At 40.1% G+C, this 21899-nt stretch overlaps 1 protein-coding gene across 1 annotated transcript in view; it reads right to left on the reverse strand.

The window, feature by feature from the left end:
* Positions 1-21899, reverse strand: part of GMDS (GDP-mannose 4,6-dehydratase) — a 409268-nt gene that overhangs the window by 65169 nt on the left and 322200 nt on the right. Inside the window, exons 8-9 of the mRNA XM_063161557.1 lie at positions 18440-18558; positions 8825-8921 (exon numbers count right to left, since the gene is read on the reverse strand). Coding sequence (XP_063017627.1) covers positions 8825-8921; positions 18440-18558 — 216 coding nt within the window. The remainder of the gene's footprint in view (positions 1-8824; positions 8922-18439; positions 18559-21899) is intronic.

Consider the following 21899-nt stretch of genomic DNA (forward strand, 5'->3'; position numbering starts at 1 on the left):
ATACTTCTCCTTCCCTACCCTCCCCCATTTTTTAAAAGTTGTTTATATCTACAAGGCTCAATTTCCCCTGCTATTGAACCATACAAGTTCTTCTTGAACACAAGGGAAGTATTAAGGGTAATAAAAAACAATTAACAGTGTAAAAGGTTTTTAAGTTCTGATGCAATCTGAATCGTGGTTATGGGTTTTTTTCTGGAATATAAATATGGGACAAGAAGATACAGAAGCTAATCCTCAGCATCACTCGACAAGCACTCTTCAACATCATCATCATCACCACTGAGTAGCAATAATAGCAAAGGTCCCACCTATTCATGCCTCCCTCATGAAGTTGTTAATTTACAAATGATGACTCAAAAGGTGAGAGAGGGGAAAGGTGAAGGCATATTTTCTTAAACAATCACTTCCAAACTTCCACCTCCTTTCAACTATTTTCCCTTTAGAGAGAAATAGCAAATAGTGAAGGACGAGGATGAGTCTGAACAAAATTTCTGTGTTGACTTTTTTGAGAGGAGACAGAAGACCTCTAGGACTTAATGAAAAAAAAAGTCTTGACTCCCTTAGAAAAGTACCTTCCTCCCCTCCAAATTAGGCTTTTCTTAGAAAAACTGAAGGGACAATTTTGATTTTCTTTTTGTTAGAAGAACATTTTTTACTTTTTTTTTTCCCCCAGAGGTGAAGTTAAAACATCCCACTACTGCCCGTAGTAGTGGGATGTTTTATTATTTATTATTTATTTTCTAGGGGAATAGGCTTCAGATAACTAAAGAAATAAAAAAAATTGATAGATGCCTACTGTCATTTTTGGACTGTGAAACACCTGAAAAATCATGAAATGAAAGCTTTTGGCGACGAACCCCCACACCCTCCTCACTCCTAAGAACTTGCTATGCCTTTATGCATTTCTCCTAACCTGGTCCAAATGGCCCTTTCACACTGTCCCTCAGAGAGACAACTGCACTCATTCTTATAACATCTCCAGCAGCACCAAAGTCACAATGATAAATATTTTACAAGAGGCAGTGCAGGATTTTGAGAATCAGTGGCCTAAAGTACTATCTTTCAAGAAGAAAAATACGATGTGCCATGGCATGCCCAGGCTGGAGACACCTATTTCCCCAGCAAACCCCTACTGGAGCACTCCTGTGGTGAATAAGGCTGATGTCAAGGCCTCTACTGATCCAAACCCAGCAGAAACTGCTATTGCCAACACTACAACCATCTCATGGCTTCTCAGATGAAACACATGAACACTCTGGGGCTGTCATCTTCCTTTGTACGCCCACTCACTCATAAAATAAAGTACAAACAGCTGAAGGCAAGCAAGCTCTGGCTAAGGCTGGAGAAATCAGACATGAGACTAGCTCTTAATTCCAGATTTACTGAAGGAAACCTTACCTCTATCCTCTGTATTCAAAAGCCATTTTTATTTTCATATAAATCATATCATTTACCGTTCTCTGCTGCCATTCTAAAACCCTTGCAAGGGTTGAGTTGGCACAGCACACTCAAAAGAAAAGGTTACAATGATGTGGGAAATGCAGTCAAATGAGAACAGTATTGTTAACATATTGCTTGACTTTTAAAAACCCATTGTAAAATAATAAAACACCATCTGAAAGTGAGACAGATCTTCAGACACTCTCCCATTTTTAAATCTGAACAGTAATCAGGTGTGTAAGTGACCTCAAGCACCTCTGGCACCAAGGTCTTCAGAAAAACAATGATGGGAACCGATTTGTGCTGAGCAACTCTGCCACTCTCTCTGGAAACTCCAAAAGGTTGGACTTAACCAGCCTGAAGGTGGTCTGAACAAGAATTTGTCTCTTTCAAATGTCTGATCTCTCGTAGAAAATGGGGAATAGGCTGTAGGTGGTGGAGACTGCTGTCAGGAGGGAACACTTAGCTGTTGTGACAAATGTGCCTTGGTGCTGCCTGAGCCTGGACTTCTGTCATGGCTTTTGTCTCTCTCCCACCCTCGTGACTCTGCTTCAGAGGCTTTGCATTTCCCACCACATCTGCTGGAGTGTTTGCATGGGACAGGCATAGGACAGGCAGTGATAAGAAAACGAGGGTCCAAATGAGGGTGAGACCACAGAGAGAGATAACAAGAGGGAGGAGCAGGCCAAATGGCAGCCCAAGAGAAGGGGGAGGCAAGGGGATAAGAGGTGAGATAAAAAGAGACTTTCTGTGCATGAATAAACATGAATATGTGAAGAGGTGGCAGTAAGACCCCCCAGTGCTAGGAAGGCAGAGAAGAATTATGGGCTGCAGCAGTTGATTAAAACTACAAATCAACTGAATGCAAAAAATCTGCATCAACTTGGTATAATTCCTTCTTGCCTGTGAAGCTACCCTAAGAGAACCTGACTAAAGAAATTGTCTTGAGCTATTTCAGCATCTCTGCTCCCAGGCACTGTACAATGGGGCAGGCAAATGAGAATAATCAGCTGTCACCTCCTGAGCTCCCACAATGTTTGGGCTGGCCTTCTCAATTCCCATCACAGATAAATTGCTCTCCTTCATATTAAGATGCAGCAATGAACGTAAACGCACTCTTGGCTACTAATATGGAAACTGTCCCTATTAACTATTCAGGCCCTTGAAGTGAAGCACTTGCTTGGATGCCTGGCTGAATCAGGTAGGGTCTAATTAAGGAGGTAGACAGCCTTCTATCCTCATCCACCTCTCCCTCAGCCTTAATCCTCTATTCACCTAAGTTTAATTTAAAAATCTGTTTTCAGGAGTTGAGCCCAGATCCGTCATATCCAAGATTGCCACTAATTGCTATGTGTCAACATCATTTAGAAAAATGAGCAATGAATCAAAACCACCAACCCTTCTGCCTGGATGACAGCTTTATCTTTACACACCAGCTTTTCCATGGGGTTGCAATCTCTTTACCCACCCAGAATGGAAAATTGCATTGCCCAAAATCAGTCAGAGATTTCTTCAGCCAGTCTGAACACTTCCAAAGGAAAACGACTCATCTTGTAGACAAACATACGGTGCGACACCCAAGGTGCAAAAGCCAAACTCCAACCTAGACCCCAGGAGGTAAGGACACCCTCTTCCTCTGGCTAGTCTTGTCAGATGGTTGTGGCATTAGGGGGTGGGAAAGCAGACTCGGAGAGTCTCAGGAAGATCAATGAAGATGTGAAGGTCACAGATGACACATGGCTGGTTTCAAACCCTCAGGAATGACAGCAAAGAAAGAGGTGGTGAAAGAAGAAGGGCAACAGAGCCAGCTGTAGAAGTTGCCAGAGAAATGTTTTGTTGGAGGCACAGCAGAGGAGGAGCAGGATGACGCAAAGAGAAGCAACTGAGTAAAGCACAGTGTGTGAGCAGTGGTGTCCAGAGGGATTCCTTTACTGGATGTGCCGGTCTAATTCTGATGTAATGAGCTAATTATGAGGCAAAAAGTCAGAATCTGTGTGGGAGGCCTGGAGGGGCACATACTAGGTATCTGCTCCTACTGGAAAGGAGGTAAGCTAGGGCTCCTGCTAAGCGTCTGTTAAGAGGATTAAACAAGACACGGAGCAAGACTGGACATGAGCCTGCTGAATCTTCTCCAGCTTGGTGACATATTGAAAGGAAAAATTGATTGCAATTATGATCTTCCTTTCTTCTAAGGAAGAACCAAAATGAACAAAGTCAGGATGAGATGAAAAATGCAGAAAGCTATCTGTTCAAGGATGGTCGCATCCCCTAGGAATGACAATGCCATCAGGCTCTCCCCCAGCTTTACTGCTGCTTAATGGTATCACTCAAGCCATGCAGTCTGCTCTGCCATACATGTTTCAGAGGCAGAAACACAGTGACGCTATTTTTCTACAAACCCTTTCTCTCCTGCTTGCTGAGAAATATTTAAAATATGTTAAGTGCCTCTTAGATGCTATAGAGACAAGTTACTACTGATCATTATTTTGCTTGACTGAATTTGACATGTATATTTTCAGAGATACCTCTGAAATGCCTGATATGTAAGGCCTTAACTAAAACAAACAAACAATCTACTGCAGGTTTTATTGGCAGGAGGGACAAATAAAAGGAAGAGGATGGCAAAGCAATGCAGAGATAATGTTGAGATTAAAGTAAGGAACAATATAAACATTTTGGCTGAGACAGAAGCAAAGTCAGCTTGCAGGAGAATTAAGGACAGCAGAGGCAATAGTTCTCAGATGTTGACGTACATTTTCAGAACAAGGAGGAAAGAAAACAGATAAGAGAAGGCTGTCAGTTTTATGACAGTTCACAACTTCTTTACCTGACTGCTAGAGGAAAATAGACAGGAAAATAATCTGAAGATTATTCTTCCTTGAATGCTCCCATTTCATTTTCATGAGTGTTAATAAAGGCCACATATTGACATTGATGAGCAAAAAGATCCTTGAGGAGGGGAAGCACGTGTTTCCTCGTGCAGATATCTGAACAGTTTGCAGTCACAGGCAGCTCTGAACTTAAGAGTAGGAAATGAAACTTGTATGAAAACTGAAGTGGAAGTGTGGGGCATTTAGGGGTTTGTGATCATGGTTTCATTAGACTCTAAATGCTCTTTAGGGCAGGAGCACTTAGAGGAGTTCAGAAATGTTTTTGACTTTTAGAAAGCTGACTTGGGGAGAATGTGATATGCCCCAAGGAATTTTTACTGGAATCCTATGAAACATGGGAAACACAGAGCTGAATTTTTAAAAAACATCTGAAGAGACTGAAATTTAAAGCCGTCCTGCTTAATTCCGAGGAGGAAAAAGGGTAACTGAGGCCAAACACAGTTAAGCAAAAATGCAAAATTTAGAATAAGTGTTACACATAGGACTTTAGAAGGACAATTTAATATAAGTGACACACATAGGACTTTATATATATAAATATATATCTCATATATATATATTTATATATATATTTCAATTATATCAGTGCTAGAAAGAACTGGGAGAAAAATTGCTTAAGGTGGATAACAAGAGGAAGACGTTAGCAAGTTAGCATGCCCTTTTTTCCTTTGAAGAAGAATAATAAGAGGCCAGATGACTACTTAAATATTAGCATCACATTGTGACAGAGTTTCCAAGCTTGCTTAAAGGAAGGAAATTTGCATTGATGATGTGTGCACATGCTCAGAGTTACAGCCACGCCAGCCCATAACAAATGTGAACCACAGATCCAACCTGCAGTTCCTACGCCAGACAAGCTGTAGGACAACTGCAGAAACAGGTGGGAGAAAAGGGGAAGAATTCTCTGTTACACATGCAGAATATTAGATTTGGAGAAAAAGCAACATCTACACATGGCTAAAGGGCTTCTTTTATTTTCCCCTTTCAAACAGTGACATAAACTCCTAACTGAGAAATAGATACATCTAAGTTCTGTGATGACAAGACAGACGAATGAGACCTGGAGTTAATCTTCACTGTTGCAGGAAAATGCAATGAAATGAAACAAGCACCTATAAAACTGTTAGTTTAATTTCTGCCATGCAAAAATAATAGAAGTACTTTAATTCAAACACCTTAATGGGCAAAATTTAATTAGAATAATTTGTGCATTTCTTGGGGGGAATTTCAAGCATACAAATTAATAGTAATTGTCCTGCTGAAAGATAAGAAAATTAAAGACAGACCCTAACTCTGTAAAAGCTACCCAACTTCTGGGGTTGAGAGACCTGATGCTTATGACATTATGTGCTGCAGGGCTGCTTGTTTCTAGCTCACCAAGAAGCTTATTGAATTTCAGTTTTAACTTTTGAAAAAAATGAAAATTATTTTAGCATTATTTTTGTGAATGCCAAATAGATTATTTAAATCCAAGTACCCACTAAATTGCCTACGTACAATATGAATATTCTGACTGTAAGTAGAAAAGACTAATGATATAATTTCTGAAGTACCTACATTTCTCAGGTGAGTAAACTGTACTGGAAACTGATCTTTACATGCCTAGAGCCAAAGGTGAATGTAAAGCATGACTTTTCTAGCCATGTGCTTAAAAAGCTTGCAAAATAAGTGAAAGCACCTTTTGTAGTGTATCGAGTTCAGTATAGAAAGCAATCTTGCTGTGAAGCTCCTGTGAAAATTGTTGATTTTAAGAAAGGAACAAACAAAAATTTTCCCCCAATCCTTGCAGCAGGTTAGCCTCCAAAAGCATTTTAAAAGGGTCAGAAAATATACTGATAGGAATTCGATAAAAGCTGAAAGAAATGATACTGATAGGTTTGCATTTGGCAAGAGACGAGGAAGGAAGGAGAGAGACAGGCATTAGAGGCATTAGCAGGAACAATTCCCAAGGCCAGTAAATATCAAGGGGCCCCACAGCAGTCAAAAGCAGAGTGAAGAGATTTAGAGCCAAGACATTCAAAGGATCTACTTAGTTTGACCAGAAGACTGTCTCACATTTCAAGGTTTCTTCTTCAGTACAGCTAAGCTTTTCAATGGGAGGCCTTGACCCCAGGGATCACTAACTGAAGAAAACAAATGTGTTTTCAAATGAATGTATTGGCACTGTCAGAACTGACTGTACACAAGATTAAATTATGTTTATTTTCAATTTCCAGAATACCATGTTAAATTTTAGAGAGACAGACAGACAGAAATGTTTCCAAATAAGACATGAGAATCTGAGCATCAGATTTTCTGTGTCAGCTGTGATTCAACAGCAGAATTGCTGTTAACTGAACTGGCTAAGCCTCCTCCCAAAATGTCAACCTGAGGCTTTCTTGCCTTTGGCAGTATTGGTGCAAGTGGCAGCAGGGGACACATGCTGTCAGTACATTGTAGTTATTTCATTGCTCTTCCTTGCTTTCTTGTGATGGATTGGGTTTTGGTCCAGTATTTTGAATGGCACAGATGTGATTCCCTGAATGAAACAAACAGTAGTTTGCCTGCCTTTGACAAGGAATGGAAATCAAATTAGAATTAAAAACAAAAAGGAGAAAGCGATTCTGGTTATCCATCCTGAGACGATCTAAAAATGAAACTGAGGGCAGAAAAAGGATATCACATGTCTTCATAGAAGAGTTCCCCCAGAGTTCCTCTGCATGCTCCTTAGGACAAAGGTACTTCACTTTGTGCTTCTACCTTGATCACACTTGAGCAGCTTCACAGCCTTCCTGGGTTCCACAGAACAGGAAGGAAGAACAGACGGGAACCAAGTTGGGACTTCATTAAAAGCAAGGCAAGATGAGGGTACTGGAAGATAGAGATGGGGCCCTCCTTCAAGGGAAGCTGTGCCATGAGAAACCAGGTAATTTCAGATAAGCATCAGACATCTCCTGTGGCTATACACAGCCCTATTCCAAGCCCACATTCCACTCTGTATTTGAATTCCTCCCTATTCTCATGTATGGAGCCACTAGAAATGTTGAGTATTCCTGAGCGATGTGTGCTTATGCACCTTCCCAAAACAGTAATTATAATTAGCTGAATTTAAAATCCAGACACTGTGTTCCCACAGGGACACCAATAGGGACACAGACGAAGAGGACCACGGGCAGCACTGTTTCAGCAGAAAACATCTGAGCGCATGAATAACGTGAAACTACAGTGAGGACTTCCAAAGAGCTGCATACTAATCATGAATTTTGAGGAGTGAATACCTACTTGCTAGTAAGAGGTATGACAAAGCAGGAAAGTGGGTCTCACAAAGCACAGACTTGTTGGGTCAAGTGTCCTTTTCCTGTTTCGCAAGTCCTTTTGTCTCTGTCCTCCTTATCACCCTGACACCTTACCATAGCACAGAATGACAGACAGCTCTTAATGACTTCCTAGCATTTGATTCTGATACACAGGTCCAGCCCTTTTTAACAAACATGAAAGTCTCTATTCACCTCTGAATTTCAGTTTTAGAACCCATGCCCACTGCCAAGCAGCAGCCCCCTACTCCCACCCTGCAATCTGTGTCAGCAACACAAAGGTGCTCTTGTCACCCCCTTGCTTGAATCACACAGCTCTTCTGAATGGGCACACTGACAGATGATGCTGTGTCAGCAGCCAGTGGGGCTCGTGTCACTTTCCCCAGGAGAGGAGAAATCCTCTCCTGGGTACACCCACTTCCAAATAGCACAATTGGGGCTATAGTTCCCTGTGTCCTGAAACCAGGCTTCATCCTGTACCATCTCTGTGCATTGCCACCATCCTGCCTGACCTGGAAATACTGCTGGGTTTTCCCCCTCTCCCAGAATCCTCACTAGGTGATTGGAGCACAGGGGTTAGGGATTTGGTCCAGCCAGCAGCATGTGCTGGCTTAGCAGATTTCACTGAAACATTCCTGGGAGTAAAGATATGTTCTGCAAATGGGCATTTGCTGAGTGGGACCCTCCAAAGCATACAAGCACATCTAAAACAGGATTTTGCAGCACCCACAGTTACCCACTCAGATGTAAGCTGGGCAGAGGACACTCAGTAGCTGGAGCTGAAACACTACAGTGAAAGCACAGAGGGTGGAACTTCATAACCAAACCCATCCGTGGCCTCCTTCTGCTTTCCCTGCTTGCAGATGGAGAAGAGATGCCCGTATTCCCATTCACAAAGAGCTGGTTTATGCTTTTTTGTGTTTCCCATATGATGTTTTAGCCCCTCAGCACTGTCTCTCCCACTCGGGAGGGTGACCAAAGAGCAGCAGTGTCCCTGTGCGAGGGCCATCCGCTCCTCCCGCCTGCTCCTTGTTTCTTGCTGGCTGTGAGGGGCCAGCAAGCAGGCTAATCTGGAGCTCTAAAAGCTGGCAGCGGGAGTGCAATTAACCCGTTTTCACAGACTGCTGGCCAAATGCAGCAATTTATTGGCTGAGTGATTGGATTATTCATTTGCAAAGCTAAGGGAGGGCATTTTCTTACCACTTCAGTTGGCCTGTAGTACTTGTGATTGACTGTCACATGAATCTTGCCAGTTTCTTTGCATCGTCCCACTTCATTCTCATTCTTCCCTTCCCACCTGTAAAGAAGATAAACATTTAATCAACCCATAATTACTTTAGTGCTCTGATCTTACCAACATTTGGCCTGCTTTCATTTACTTGAGGCTGGTGTCAATTCTCCCTGCAGGACAGTATAAACTCATTAGTTAAAGGAACAAAGGGAGAGTTTAGACTTGAATAGAGTAACAATGGCTTTTGAAGTTTTTGTTTTGGTTTTTGATTCAGTGGAAGGTCTAAAATACAGGACTTCCAAATTAAACACATAATGCTAAGGGAAAATAAAATGCCCTGATTTCAGAATGTCTCATGTATCTGTAAATAAATATGACAGTGAGGTTTTTCATTTGTGGATTCATTCAAAGCTGTTTTCTTATAATACTTTTAATTCTTGTATTTTGGCCAATACTTTCAGGAACTCTTTAATATGTTAATTTTATAGACGTGAAGCTCTGTTTGAATAGCATTAAGCTGCATAATTTAATTTGTACTTAACTAGAAAAAACAAAACAAAAACAGTTCTTGGGTTTTCAGTCCTACCTCAACATGGCACTCCACATACATGTATTGTAAACTCTACTTGCTACCTGTGAGCTGAAAGCCAGCTCCCTCAGTCCAAATTAGTTTCGTATGTGTTGAACAGCCTGCAATTTGCTGTAATTCATGTGATCTGGTTGCATTGTGAATTATTTTCTTGGGGACTGTCCTGGTTTCAGGAGCAGCAGAAGAGGAATGGCTTGGTGGGTGAACAGCTCTGCCTTTGGGGAGGTCAGGCTGCAGCCTGGAAGCCTGGGGACAGTGCTCCCACTCCAAATAAATGCTCCAGATGACATGTGTAGGAATGTACATCAGCACATCAAACATCATCCACTGAATGCACAAAATCCAGAGTTGTGATTGAAATTCTATCCTCTCTTTGAGTTTTGCTTTTAAGCATATATATGTACCATGGGGCTCTGAAGCAGCTTGGCTTAAGAATGTGATGATGAAATTCTCTAGCTTTTTTAATGTTAAAGTAAAATCTGTATAAATTAAATCAGCACTGTGATTTAGGCTATTTAGCCTCAGTCACCAGCAAGGAAATAATAGCACCCCTAGCGTCCCACTTACTAATTTTTCTCCCAGCTCTTGGGATTTTGTCACTGATATGATTTCTCCTTGCCCCCCTGCCCCCTCAAGCTCCTAGAAGAATTTAATTCTTTGACAATCTCAGCCTTCATTTTGGAGTTTCTAGCCCTGAGGGCTACGGAGAAAAGTCTGAAAATGTGACCTCTGTGTACCCATGAAGGTTTAACACTGAAAGGCAGAAGGAAATACCAAATATGCATTATTGCAAGTTCTTAAATCTCACAAATTTTTAAGCACAGCTCATGACTTTTGAATGACTAGCAAAGCCTGTAGGATGCTTGATACTGGGAACATTTGACATTGAAATAATGTGCTACAGATAATAGTGACAGTGAAGTCAGCTGTTAATGGGGCATGCCATGATGCCAAAGACGATTTATAATTTAAATTTTCTTCCTTCTCCCTTTTTTTTTTTTTTTTTGCAGTTGCTCTGTTGTGAGCCTGAACTGTGAAGTTTTCATTCAGAAGCCAAAACTAACATTAGTCCCTCCCTTTAAAGGGCAGAGGGTAAAAATGTGCAGGACTCAAATGAGCTTAATAGAAAACCAACCGTCACCAGTAAAACAACAGGAAGCTCTTAGATCAGGAGACGTCAGCTCTTGTTGGAGGTCACTGAGCAGAGAACCCCATTTAACACCCAAAAGGCTCCAGAAGGCTCAGCCAGCCAGCAAAGACTCACTTAATGTCGCTATCAAAGTTATATAACAATAGAAATAGCTTGAGGAGAAATCTCCACCCATTTTGTTCAGCCCAGTAATGTGAAAAGTTCACAAGGAGGAGGAAAAAAAAAAAGAGAGAAGTGCTTCTCATTGTGAACAGAGTAACATTTGATAGCTGCGCTTCTAATTACTCCTGGCACCTCGATGCTCACAGCTGGGATCATCATACAGCTGATAAAAGGGACTGTGTGGGAGCCAGCCTGACACCAGGACCAAGACATCCATTTTGCCAACCAACTCCCCCTCCCCTATCCCTCAAACCACAAGGCAAGAGAAAAAAAACCACACCGAAACCATCCTTAATTTATAGCCAAATTGCAGTCAGAATTGTTAACTGGAAAATGTCACGCCAAATTATCCTGAAGCATGAGCATGGTGGAGAGGGGCACGGGGAACCCTCACGTTGTGCTGCGGTTTCTGCTAGCTCCAGCCACAAAGACTACCCAGCTTGCTGCTCCGCAGGGCAGATGCCCACACAGGCACCAAAGCAGCCTTGTGTAAACTGGGGGAAACACAATGGATCCCTGGCTGGAGGAATTTAGGACTGGGCTAGATTTATGGAGGACGGGGAGTGGATTCCCCCAAGCCCAGCTGGTGCCAAGCCCAGAGCACCCGTGGCCTGGTGCAGGATTTGCACAGAACGCTGCTCCTGGAGCCTCTGCAGCGAGGCCGCTGCCTGCCCCACGCTGCCTGGCTTCACCCTCCCACTGCACCAAGGGATGGGCTTTCTGCCACAGCTGGTGGCCCCAGCCGTGTGCCAGCGTGTCCTGCACGCGGAGAAGGATGGGTGAGACCATGGAACTGCTCCTGACAAAGCACGCTTGGTGCCCTTTGCATCTACACTTGCATGTCGAGTGCCTCGCTGACTGAGGTGGGTGCTTTGGCATTGCTCGGGGTGATGGTCAATGGTCAGCCATGGTGTTTCTTGGTAAATTCCATATATCTCACCCCTGAAATCAAAATATTTGTCACAAATGCAATTTGGAAAGTACCTGATGTCAGGTCAGTTGGACTGTTTTGTTTATTTCCTAACCTCCACTTAAAGACAGGATAACTTAAGTTAGCATTTTTTAAGCCATTCTGAAAGAAAGAAAGAAAAATAATCCGTTCTGAAAATGTCTCTCTTTTAGATATTATTAATATAATTTGTGTCAGGCTAACACTAATGGAACTTACTGAAACTAAAACTTTACTGAAACTAAAACTTTACTGAAACTAAAACTTCCATAATGCTTTGATTTTCCACTGCTATCAGTGACCTCACAATTTTCCATAAAACTAAGATTCAAATGCACGAGCAGGTGTACTTGCTTGAAAAGTTCTTCACACCAAGAGCTTTTAAACTCTGGATTTACAGTGGGATGGATTGCATTTAATTTATGGCTAATTTCATATCTATTATCATTAACATATTGCTATTGTTACAATACTTATTGTCAGTGTTGATGAATGCTTCTTTGGCTTTTTTATTTTTGGGTGTTCCAATTATTTTTCATTTCTTATAACTATTCAGTGAGAGACCAAGCTTCAAGCAATGAAAACTCTCAGAGGTATAGAAGAATTTATGAGGATGAAAAGCTGGGGTACCCACCTGGTAGGGTGTGAGGTGGGCAGGAAAGGAAACAGGGGAGCCAGGATAATTGAGGAGGGGTGGGAATAGCACTGCAAATGGACCAAATGGTCTGGCTGTAACTGAGGAGGAAACAAGTCAAAGTACATATATTTTTGAGGTGGTGAAGAAATCAAATAAAAAATGAAAATTGTCACAGAAGCAGAGGTAAACTGAACAAGTATATGCATTTTATCTCCTTGCTTGATCTTTACATAGAAACAAAACCCATAGCATTTAAAAAAATATTGAAACCCACTAAAGGCTACAGCTGCTCAGCTTCTTTATGAAAAATAAAACTATCATGATCACCTTTATGAAGGATCACATTTATGAAATAAATGCCAATAGAAAATATTTTAACATTTGAAACTGAACAGTAAATAAAATAAAAATAAAATTGTATGAAGATTTTGCTTTTCCGCCACAGCTAATATGATATACCGTTTGTGTAGGTTTCTCAGATCTGTGGCCTGATTTCTGCTACACACAAAATTAGGCCAAAGCACTTCATTCTGTCCTGGTACATTATAAATAGCAAAACTGACACCATATAACAGACCATTAATATATTTTTGAGGGTAGTCTTTTGTTGGGAAACTTTAAATATGACTCTTCATATGTTGCTTTGCCACCAACTCAACCACCAACCTTGCCAGCAGCTCTGAAATATCAAAGTAATCATAGATACTGGGATTGCTTAACCATGACCTTGTGCTTAAATCAAAAGCATGCTACCATAAAGGAATGTATATTTTTTGTTTCAAAAGCTCTGATGAATCAGGTGGTCTTTTTTTTTTTTTACTAGTCCAATAGTATATTGCATAAAAATTGCTACTCCCCATATTACAAGACAATAAAAAATACATGCTAGACTTCCTATTTTTTGTTTCTTTTACTTTTTTTTTTAAATTCTTTCCAGCTCATTGGAAACCTTTCGAAACTCTGTCCCTTTACTCCAATTTGTGAAAGTTGGTGTTGGGAAGAAAATGTTTTCTCAAAGAATATTAATGCTTCTGTGAAAATTAAAGCATTATGGAAAGAAAAGTTTTGGTTTCAAGTAAGTTCCATTAGTCTTAGCCTGACACAAAATTATATTATCTAAAAGATAAGCTTTTACATTTTAAGAATGGATTTTTTTTCTTTCTTTAGAATGGCTTAAAAAATTCTTACTTCAGTTATTCTGTCTTTAAGTGGAGGTTAGGGAAAAAACAAAGGAGTCCAACTGACCTCACATCAGGTTTTTTTCCAAATTGCATTTGTGACAAATATTTTAATTTCAGGGTGAGATATATGGAATTTCCCATGAAACACCATATTTCATTCTTACCTAGTCTTTCTACTGGAGAAACCCTCATATCTCCTATGTAGTCAGATAATTAGACTCTTATAGTCTTCAACCTCTAATTTCAGTTCAGAAACAGTTATTGCATCTGCCTGCAGATAAAGCTTTGTATCAATGAGAAAGTAATGAGGGCATGCTCAGCTGAAAGAATTAATTCTCCAGTTGAGGCAGGTTAAATGCCCCTGAAATATATACTCTTTTTTGAGAATGATGACAAAGCTGATGAAGTCCTAAATGAGCACTCTTTTTTGTGAGGGTTCACCCAGGCCAGCACTCTTCACTGATATGGCTGGGTTCCTTTCCACTACTTCTCTTCAAAATGTCTCCAGTTGCTGTACAAGATTCTGTTCCCTTCCTCTTCATCTGAAAGCTTTTAATTTTATTTTCTGATTTAAGTATGACACACAGCACTGGCCAGCCAGCAATTTTTGGTGGGCAAAAGCCAAATCTGGAAATAGCAGCTGTTTTGCTGATGACTGCTGATGGCTCCTCCTCCATGCCCCACATGCTTTCCATTCTTACAGCAATCCTTCAAATCTCATGTGTTTCTGTAACCCAGCCTTCCATTTTAAGATAAAAAGAAAAAAACAAACAAACAAAAAACCCCCAAGTAACAAACCAGAAAAACTCTCCTCCCTCAGTTCAATCTCAGTTCAACCCTCACTGTCACTGAAGAGGCCACAGGAGTTCACCTCAGAAGACCTTATAGATTATCTGCAAACTTCCCCTTTTTAGGCTGATCTTTTATAAGACCAACTAGTATGTTAGTCAAGATAAAATTTGTATGTGGAACCAAATGACTAGAGTAAAATATTTGTTTTTTTCTGAATTAATTCTGATCCTGGAAGCAATGAATATTTCTGTAACAAATGTGCACGCATTTTTATGTTAATAAAAACCACAATAAATCTTTCTGTAGCTTGAACAGGTTTTCTTTTTTTTTTCCTTTTCCTTTTCTGGTTTTTTTTTTTTTTTTTTTCAGACAGGAGCCTTTGTAGCAGTCTGCAAAGAACTCTGAGTGCTGTAGTGGTTTCAGGCTATCTTTGCAATCCTGTTCTAATTTAATAAGATTAATGGCAGAAAATTAGTCAAGACAAGCGTTTGCCTGTTTCGTTTACCCTGCTGAAGTTCAAATTATAGGCGGGAAGTGTTTCCCCCAAGTAGCACTTAATTAGTAATGGGCAGAAGGGAAAGTAAAAGAAGAAAAAAAGTAATCCTTACAGGGGAAAAATATTTGTAGCTCTGAGGCTTTCCTGTTAGTACAAAGGACTGAATTTGAATGATTCAGAGGACTATATAAATATAATTTGAAATTTCTCCCTTGAAAAAGAAAGTAAGAGGAAAACATCCACCCCAGGTAGATAAACTTCCATGAACACTTCGCAGTCCATTTCAGAGAGAGAATCAGTCTCATTGCAGCTGTACATTTTATTAGTTACAAAAATGTAGTAAAGTTTCCCTCTCTCTTGTTTTGGCTAGAAGACATAGTCCTGACATGTGCTAATGACTGTCTAGGACAGAATATTATGTTATGTTCTTGGAAAGACTTTTTAGGCTGTCCTGGATTTTCAGCTGTACAAGTTAATGTGAATTGTTAGGAAGACAAAATACCTAAAAAAATAAAAGAAATATTTTTAGTTGGTTGATGAGGCAGCCAGGATCTCTTTTTTTCTGTTCTCTACTGCAGTATCATGATGTGACAGCTAAGATTTTACATTTGCAACTTTGACAAAGCACAAAGTAGGGGTAGTGAAGAGCCCCTGCACATGTGCCCAGTTTTCTCAGATGTGGTTTGAGCTCTGCCAGCTTTTGTTTGCGATGACATCTATCCTGGACATTTACTCCATCATTTCATCAATTTTGAGAGCTGGGTTGTACAGCAGTACTGGGCAGATGTGCCATTGCTTGTAGCAGCGGAAAATGCTGCTGGAAATCTCTCAGATAAGTTTTTGAGGTTGAAAAATTTCAGAATACCTGCAATCCTGCAAAAAACCCCCAGAAACCTCAGATAACTCAACCAAACTTTGAGGAACAGTAACAGGAAAAAGAGAGCCATCCTTGAGGGAACTTGTTTAGCTGTTGCACTCTGGTGCATTGGTTCTTATGTGCCTCATAAACTGAAAAGTAACAGATAAATGGGACTCACCAGTGGGGTCTCACAATGCTAAAAGGGAGGGTTTTTCTGCCAGGCTACTCCCTGAAGGAGATATATTCAAACTGGAGGAGATGGGAGTAGAAATTCATTGGGGCTTTCAAAGAAAGGTTGCCAGACAGAGGTTACCAGACAGCTGGCCAAGGACCATGTGTGTGTGCTGCAAAAGCATGGGTCAGGCTGACACCTGGAAAAACTACGGAGGTTCTTAACAAAACTTCCCAAATCCTGAGGAATATTTTACATTTAGTGCAATTTGAAAGATGAGCAACGGCTACAGGATGAGTAGTGGGTATGTTGTAATGTTATTCTCGCCTTGGGAGCAGGGGGAAAGGTTTATCTGAACAGGCTGCATGCAAAATGTTCAGAGTTACACCACTGTCAAAATGATCAGCAACAAAATTATCACTAGCACTCAAAATGTCACCTCAGTCCCCATATGTATAGTTACTTATATATCACCTGTAAATGGCTTAGGAATTAAAAATTTATTCACAGGAAAGAAAAACTTAGAAGAGCCAAGGGGAATAGAAAACCAAGCTCGCATTTCTAAAGCAATTTATGTTCCTAAAAGTCCGTGTCAGTAAGTGTCATGTGAGTTCTTACACAATTTTTGCAAATTGCTACTATTGATTAGTAATAAAAAAAGGCAACTGTGCCTTCATACACACAAAATACCTGCTCTACTTCACATTTGGAGTTATACCGTAAAGTTTTTTTCAGAGATCAGATTGTGACTGATTCAGTTGAAATACTGACTGCATTAAACATCAACATGAATGATACACAGTCTACCATATGGAGCCATATGTAAGCAAAAAAAATTAAACAAATAGGACACAAAACTTTGAGTGTTAGGAACAACTAAATCTGAAGTAATCCTTTAATATCCCCTCTATAGCAGAAGCTATTAATAGAAGTACTTTCACTTTTATTTCTGGCCTTGTTGTTTTCTTTAGGTTTTCTTGAGGACTTAATTTGCTTTCTGAACAGCGCATGCTGATTTGTCACTCTTGGGAAATGCTGAGACTTCTTAGAACAGCACCAAAGCAGGGGGTTCAGTTTTAAAGTAATGGATAAATTAAGTGATATCAAAAGAAACTGTGAGATAGGGAACATCTGCAAATAAAGACATTCAGGTAGGTACTGACCTTTACATATCAGACTCTAATTGTGGGTAATCAAAATTAAAAAATTGAAACAGTTGTTCACCAAACATTCATTGTTGCTTTGACAAATAATATTAGACAGGGACAATGTAGTTCTCCAAATCACTAGAATTCTTACTTATATGGAGCAGTTGAATCTGCAGGATTTTCCTATCTGTTCTTACTAGGTAGAATTAACTTATAAACACAAGAAACTAAACTATAAAAGAGAAGAAAAATTAAGAAAGACAAAGCAATTATTAGAGCTCCTACTATTTCCCCTTTAGACTTTCAAACCTTAGTACTCTAAAGGTATATGGGACAATGTGTGATTACTGGGACATCTTGCAATCAAGAAATGTGAAAAACATTGAGAGAAACATATTCCCCAAACTGAGCTTTTGGGTTAGAAATACTATTTATATGGTCTCTCTCTCCCTCATCAGAATTTTTTTTTTTCTGGAAGTTGATGCCAAAAATTGAAACCAGACTAAAAACTCATTGAGGAGAAAATGTTATTACCTCCCCAGCCACCCACTGGCTGTTCAAATAATACTGTATATATCTGTGCACTTCTGCATATTTATTGAATTTGTCAAGTTTTTGTTCCCAAGTAAAACTTATTGGCCCTGTCAAAAGTTCACCAGCTGCACAAGTGACTTTGATGGCCTGAGGAACAGCCCTGGCGCTAGCGTCATGGAAGAGCCTGTGGCTTTCCTCTCCCTTTTCCAGCTGAGATTGGTATGTTGATGCATGGGGCCCAGAGAAGATACAGAAGGAGGGAAATTGAAAAAATAATAAACAATAAAAATATAAATTACAGAAAGCGCTCACCAAGCCATCCTGGTTTTATTATACGGCCTTGGGAAGGAATTTTGTATTTTCAATCAAACTATGTGGAATATGCATTGTAAACATTCTGCACCCACTGCTCAACATTTCTACGGCATAGTAGGAGAAGAGCTGGTAGGAATGTGGAGCGGTTTGCTACGTGAGCCATGCAGTGTGACTGATGGGCTGTCACCTGGAAAGAACAGGGCTGGTAGGTGTCACCTCCTCTTCAGATGGCAGAGGGTGGGAGCAGGACTGAGGATCTGGGGCACAGAACAGGGAATTGGGCAGAAAAGCCCCTCTTGCAGGAAGGTGATGATCAGCACCCTGGTAGTAACATCTTTGCAGGGGCTTCCCTACCCCAAGACAGGGAGAACAAAGAATGAAGACTTTGATAACAAAATTTAGATTAACCCATCTATCTTTTTATCTTATGATCTGGGGGGCAACACTAGATATATCTGCATGGAAGGTCTCATATGCTACAAGAAGAAAGTGGGAGGGGGGGAAAGAAGAATGTAGACAAAAAATACTCTGTTTTATCCCATTAGATATGAGAGGCTGAAAATGTTCAACCTGTGGCTACTATCTCCTCCTTATACTTACACAATGGTTTTCCCAATGTGCTTAAATGACTTTTCCACAAATTCACGGACGCTGTGGACCTCCCCAGTGGCTATGACAAAGTCCTCAGGCTCATCCGTTTGCAACATCAACCACATGGCCTGCAGAAAGATAAACAAAGTCAGATTCAGTGCACATGTAAGTGGCCTCTTTGGTACATGATATTGTGTTACCGCATTTTTGATTTGGAAATAACTACATGTACACACACATACCCCAAGCTGGGGAAATTAGCACTTTCTTTACACAGTGGCTATTAACCAGTTCAGTGCAACTCTGAAAAGAGTTCAATTATTTCTTATTACAGAAAACAGTGCTGTATTTGATTTTCAATTTGTTTCACAGCAGGAGTTTCTGCAGGGGAGACTTTATTATGTTTACTTTTGAACACTGAGACTTGGTTTAGTGCTCATAAGCATGGATTCACTTGTTTAAAGCACTGCATGAATTGACATTGATATAGGGAAAAGATCAAAATTTTGTAATGTTTCAGTCCAGAGTGCTGTTGTCTGTCTGCTGCAGAATGATGTCAAACTCACTGAAGCATGAAAACATGGGTCCTTTCAGCTGCTTCTTCTGCCACATTTGTTTTGCCTAAGCTGAGATTTTAATTAAGAGTAAGTATTTTAAAAGGTATTTAACCAAGTTAATCTGGTTTCCCTGCTGAATATGTGTTGAATGTTAATATTAAAGTACGGTAGAATAAACTTTTCACACAGGAATGAGAAAACCCTGGTGGAAAAGCAACACTATCATTAACATCAGTTTCAGAGGACTCTTCATGCAGCAAGAGTTTTGCAGCATCTTTTGAAGCAAAACTTCATCTGACTGCCAACATATTTGCATTTCATGGGACCAGTTTTTAATTCCCACAGCAATGTCTTTCACAGAGTCCTCTCCCACAAGAAAGTAAGGATGGGTGGGTGCCATCTCAGAGGGCTGGCCAGCTAAGTCAGCCTGAAAGCTGGAAAACAGATGGAAAAGAGGTATTCAAAGACATGTATGACTTGTCTGAGATATCACCACAGGTACATTTCAATTTTCTGATGTGCAAGGCAGTGCTCTAGTGACTGGACTGTTTGATTGCATAGGAGCTGTAGGTGTACAGAATAATTATTACTTTAGATCAATCAAAATGATGCAAACACTTCATTTCCTTTGGAGAGGAAAAGGGAATACCTGTATGGCACGATCCTTGTTTAATAAATAACCAGAAAAGGGAAACAAAATAAATCAACTCTCTCTCCATATGGTAAAAAGTACTGTCATCCTCTCACATTGTAATCCATGATGCTATTTGCATTGACCTCTTCACATCAGCTTTAAAGAAAACAACTTTAGTAGGTCCCTTGATGGTAGTGGATACTCTGCAAATCAGATTAATAAAAGCTCTGGGATAGCCCAGTTTCTCTTGGTAAATACCACCTGAAATATTCAATTTTTCCCCTCTATTCTCAATAAATCAGTGGTCTGCATAGCAAGGCAATACATTCCACTTAAATGGTTATAAGTGTGAGCCATTTTTCTTTACGGTTATTATTTTATGCATCTTCCAAAGCTGGGACAAGATTTTATTAACATGCTCCTTTTGAGCCTTTTTACTTCTTGAATGTGCATGGAAAGCTCGGTTTTGGGCAACTGCTGTGTAAGTCCTTGACAAAAATTATAAATTGAGCTTTAGGGAGATGACCTGCTGGGCAGGACAATGGCAGCAACTTTATTTTTCCTTTCCAGGATTGAACATCCTAGCCAATGACGCAGAAATACCCAAATGGCTGATGAAACTCATCTTGTGGGGAGGAGATGTCTTAACTTGTATCTCTCATATGAGCTTTTTTGGAACACTGGGGTTTCCCTGCTGATTTGAGAGGTCACTGTAAATCACCAGCTTCTGTTTCTTCATGACTGGACAAGCCTGAAAGATTCACAGTGGCAGCAGCTGCACAGAAAGGTAACAGGAGTATCTATAAGATGAGTGCTTGATAGTTTTGGTTCTCCCAGCCTAGTCCCTGATTTCATAGACATTCAGGCTTCCTTAAGCAGTCCAGCTGAAAACAACATGCTTCCTCATACGAGAGGGCACTCTTTGGGCAAAAAAGGATTTCCAACATTAGACAATCAGTCAATCAGGGGCAGTGGTACTTCTTCCATCTTTGGTGGATGTTTGCTGTACATAATGAACTCCTTTTCTTGCCTTGACATGCTTGTGTCAGTTACATTGGAGAGAGATGCAATAACAACAAAATATCATTTATTGGTAAAAATTCCCCCTTACCCAAAAATGCTACACTGGTTGACCTAATATGCAATTAGCATAAGCACCTGCTATTTACTATGTTGTTCAAGTAATATTAATATGTCTAAGCAGAAGCAGGATCAGACTTCCAACAATTTTTGCCACCCCTCCACTTTCAAACACCTCTGTATTGTATTTCTTTTGACACAGTGTCAATGCCAAGACATTCAGCAATCCAGTGAGTATTTAAAATATTTACACATTACTTTTTGTATTAGTATGAAATAGAGTTGAAAGTTTCCCTTTACTCTGAATCACACCCTACAGTGAAGGAGGCAGTGGCAAAATCCTAACAAAAAACAGCCTTTGACACTGGGCCCAATGAGGTTTTATGAATTTGGATTTATCAACTCTTGCCTACCATTTCAAAAAGCAAGCAATCAGTGTCTCAGCAATGCGACTTAAACTGCAGTGAATTTCAACAGGATCAGCTTAGAAATTATCAAACAATGCAGAAAGAGTTGCTAAAAGTGATTTTTGCTTCAAATCCTACCAGGAAAGAATGTTTAGATTAATGGTTACTTGAGAGTCTATCTCTGTGTGTTCTTTTATTTTTTCTGGCATTTACAGTTGTTGGCACTTAGAATTACCTCAATCCAATCAGGTATGAAAGAAATTAAAATGCTAAAAATTACAAAGTAAGTGATAGCTCTGTTTTGCTTTGAGGAAGGTGACCAAATGCTGTTGCTTTGAATGGGTCTGCGTGAACAGTCTGTAAAAAATTGCCAAGGCAAGCCAGAAGAGAGAAAAAACATTGAAGAAGTTCTACAATCAAAATTATATTTCCTCAGGTACAGCCCTTGACAACCAATAAAACATCCATGTACAGGCAGTAGCTATATCATTTCCCTACATCAAGTGCCAGAAATGTGATTCTCCTCACATCAGACTAATAAAGGTCCTTGACCTATGAATTTCTAGGCATTTCCTTTAAGAAGTCATATTGTACCAGACTCAAGTCTGAGAATGAGAGGAAGGGGGGTGATACAGCTCCAGGTTTATTTGTCATTACTGAATGGCTTACTGGTTTTAACAGAGGGGAAAAGCTTTGTTTAAATTTCCACTGAAAGTAATTAATGGTTATTGACTGGCAAATGAAGAACAGGTGACACTCTGAATTAGAAGATAAATGATCTCATGTTCTAG

Source organism: Melospiza melodia, chromosome 1 (genome assembly GCF_035770615.1).
Source record: "Melospiza melodia melodia isolate bMelMel2 chromosome 1, bMelMel2.pri, whole genome shotgun sequence".
NCBI lineage: Eukaryota > Metazoa > Chordata > Aves > Passeriformes > Passerellidae > Melospiza > Melospiza melodia.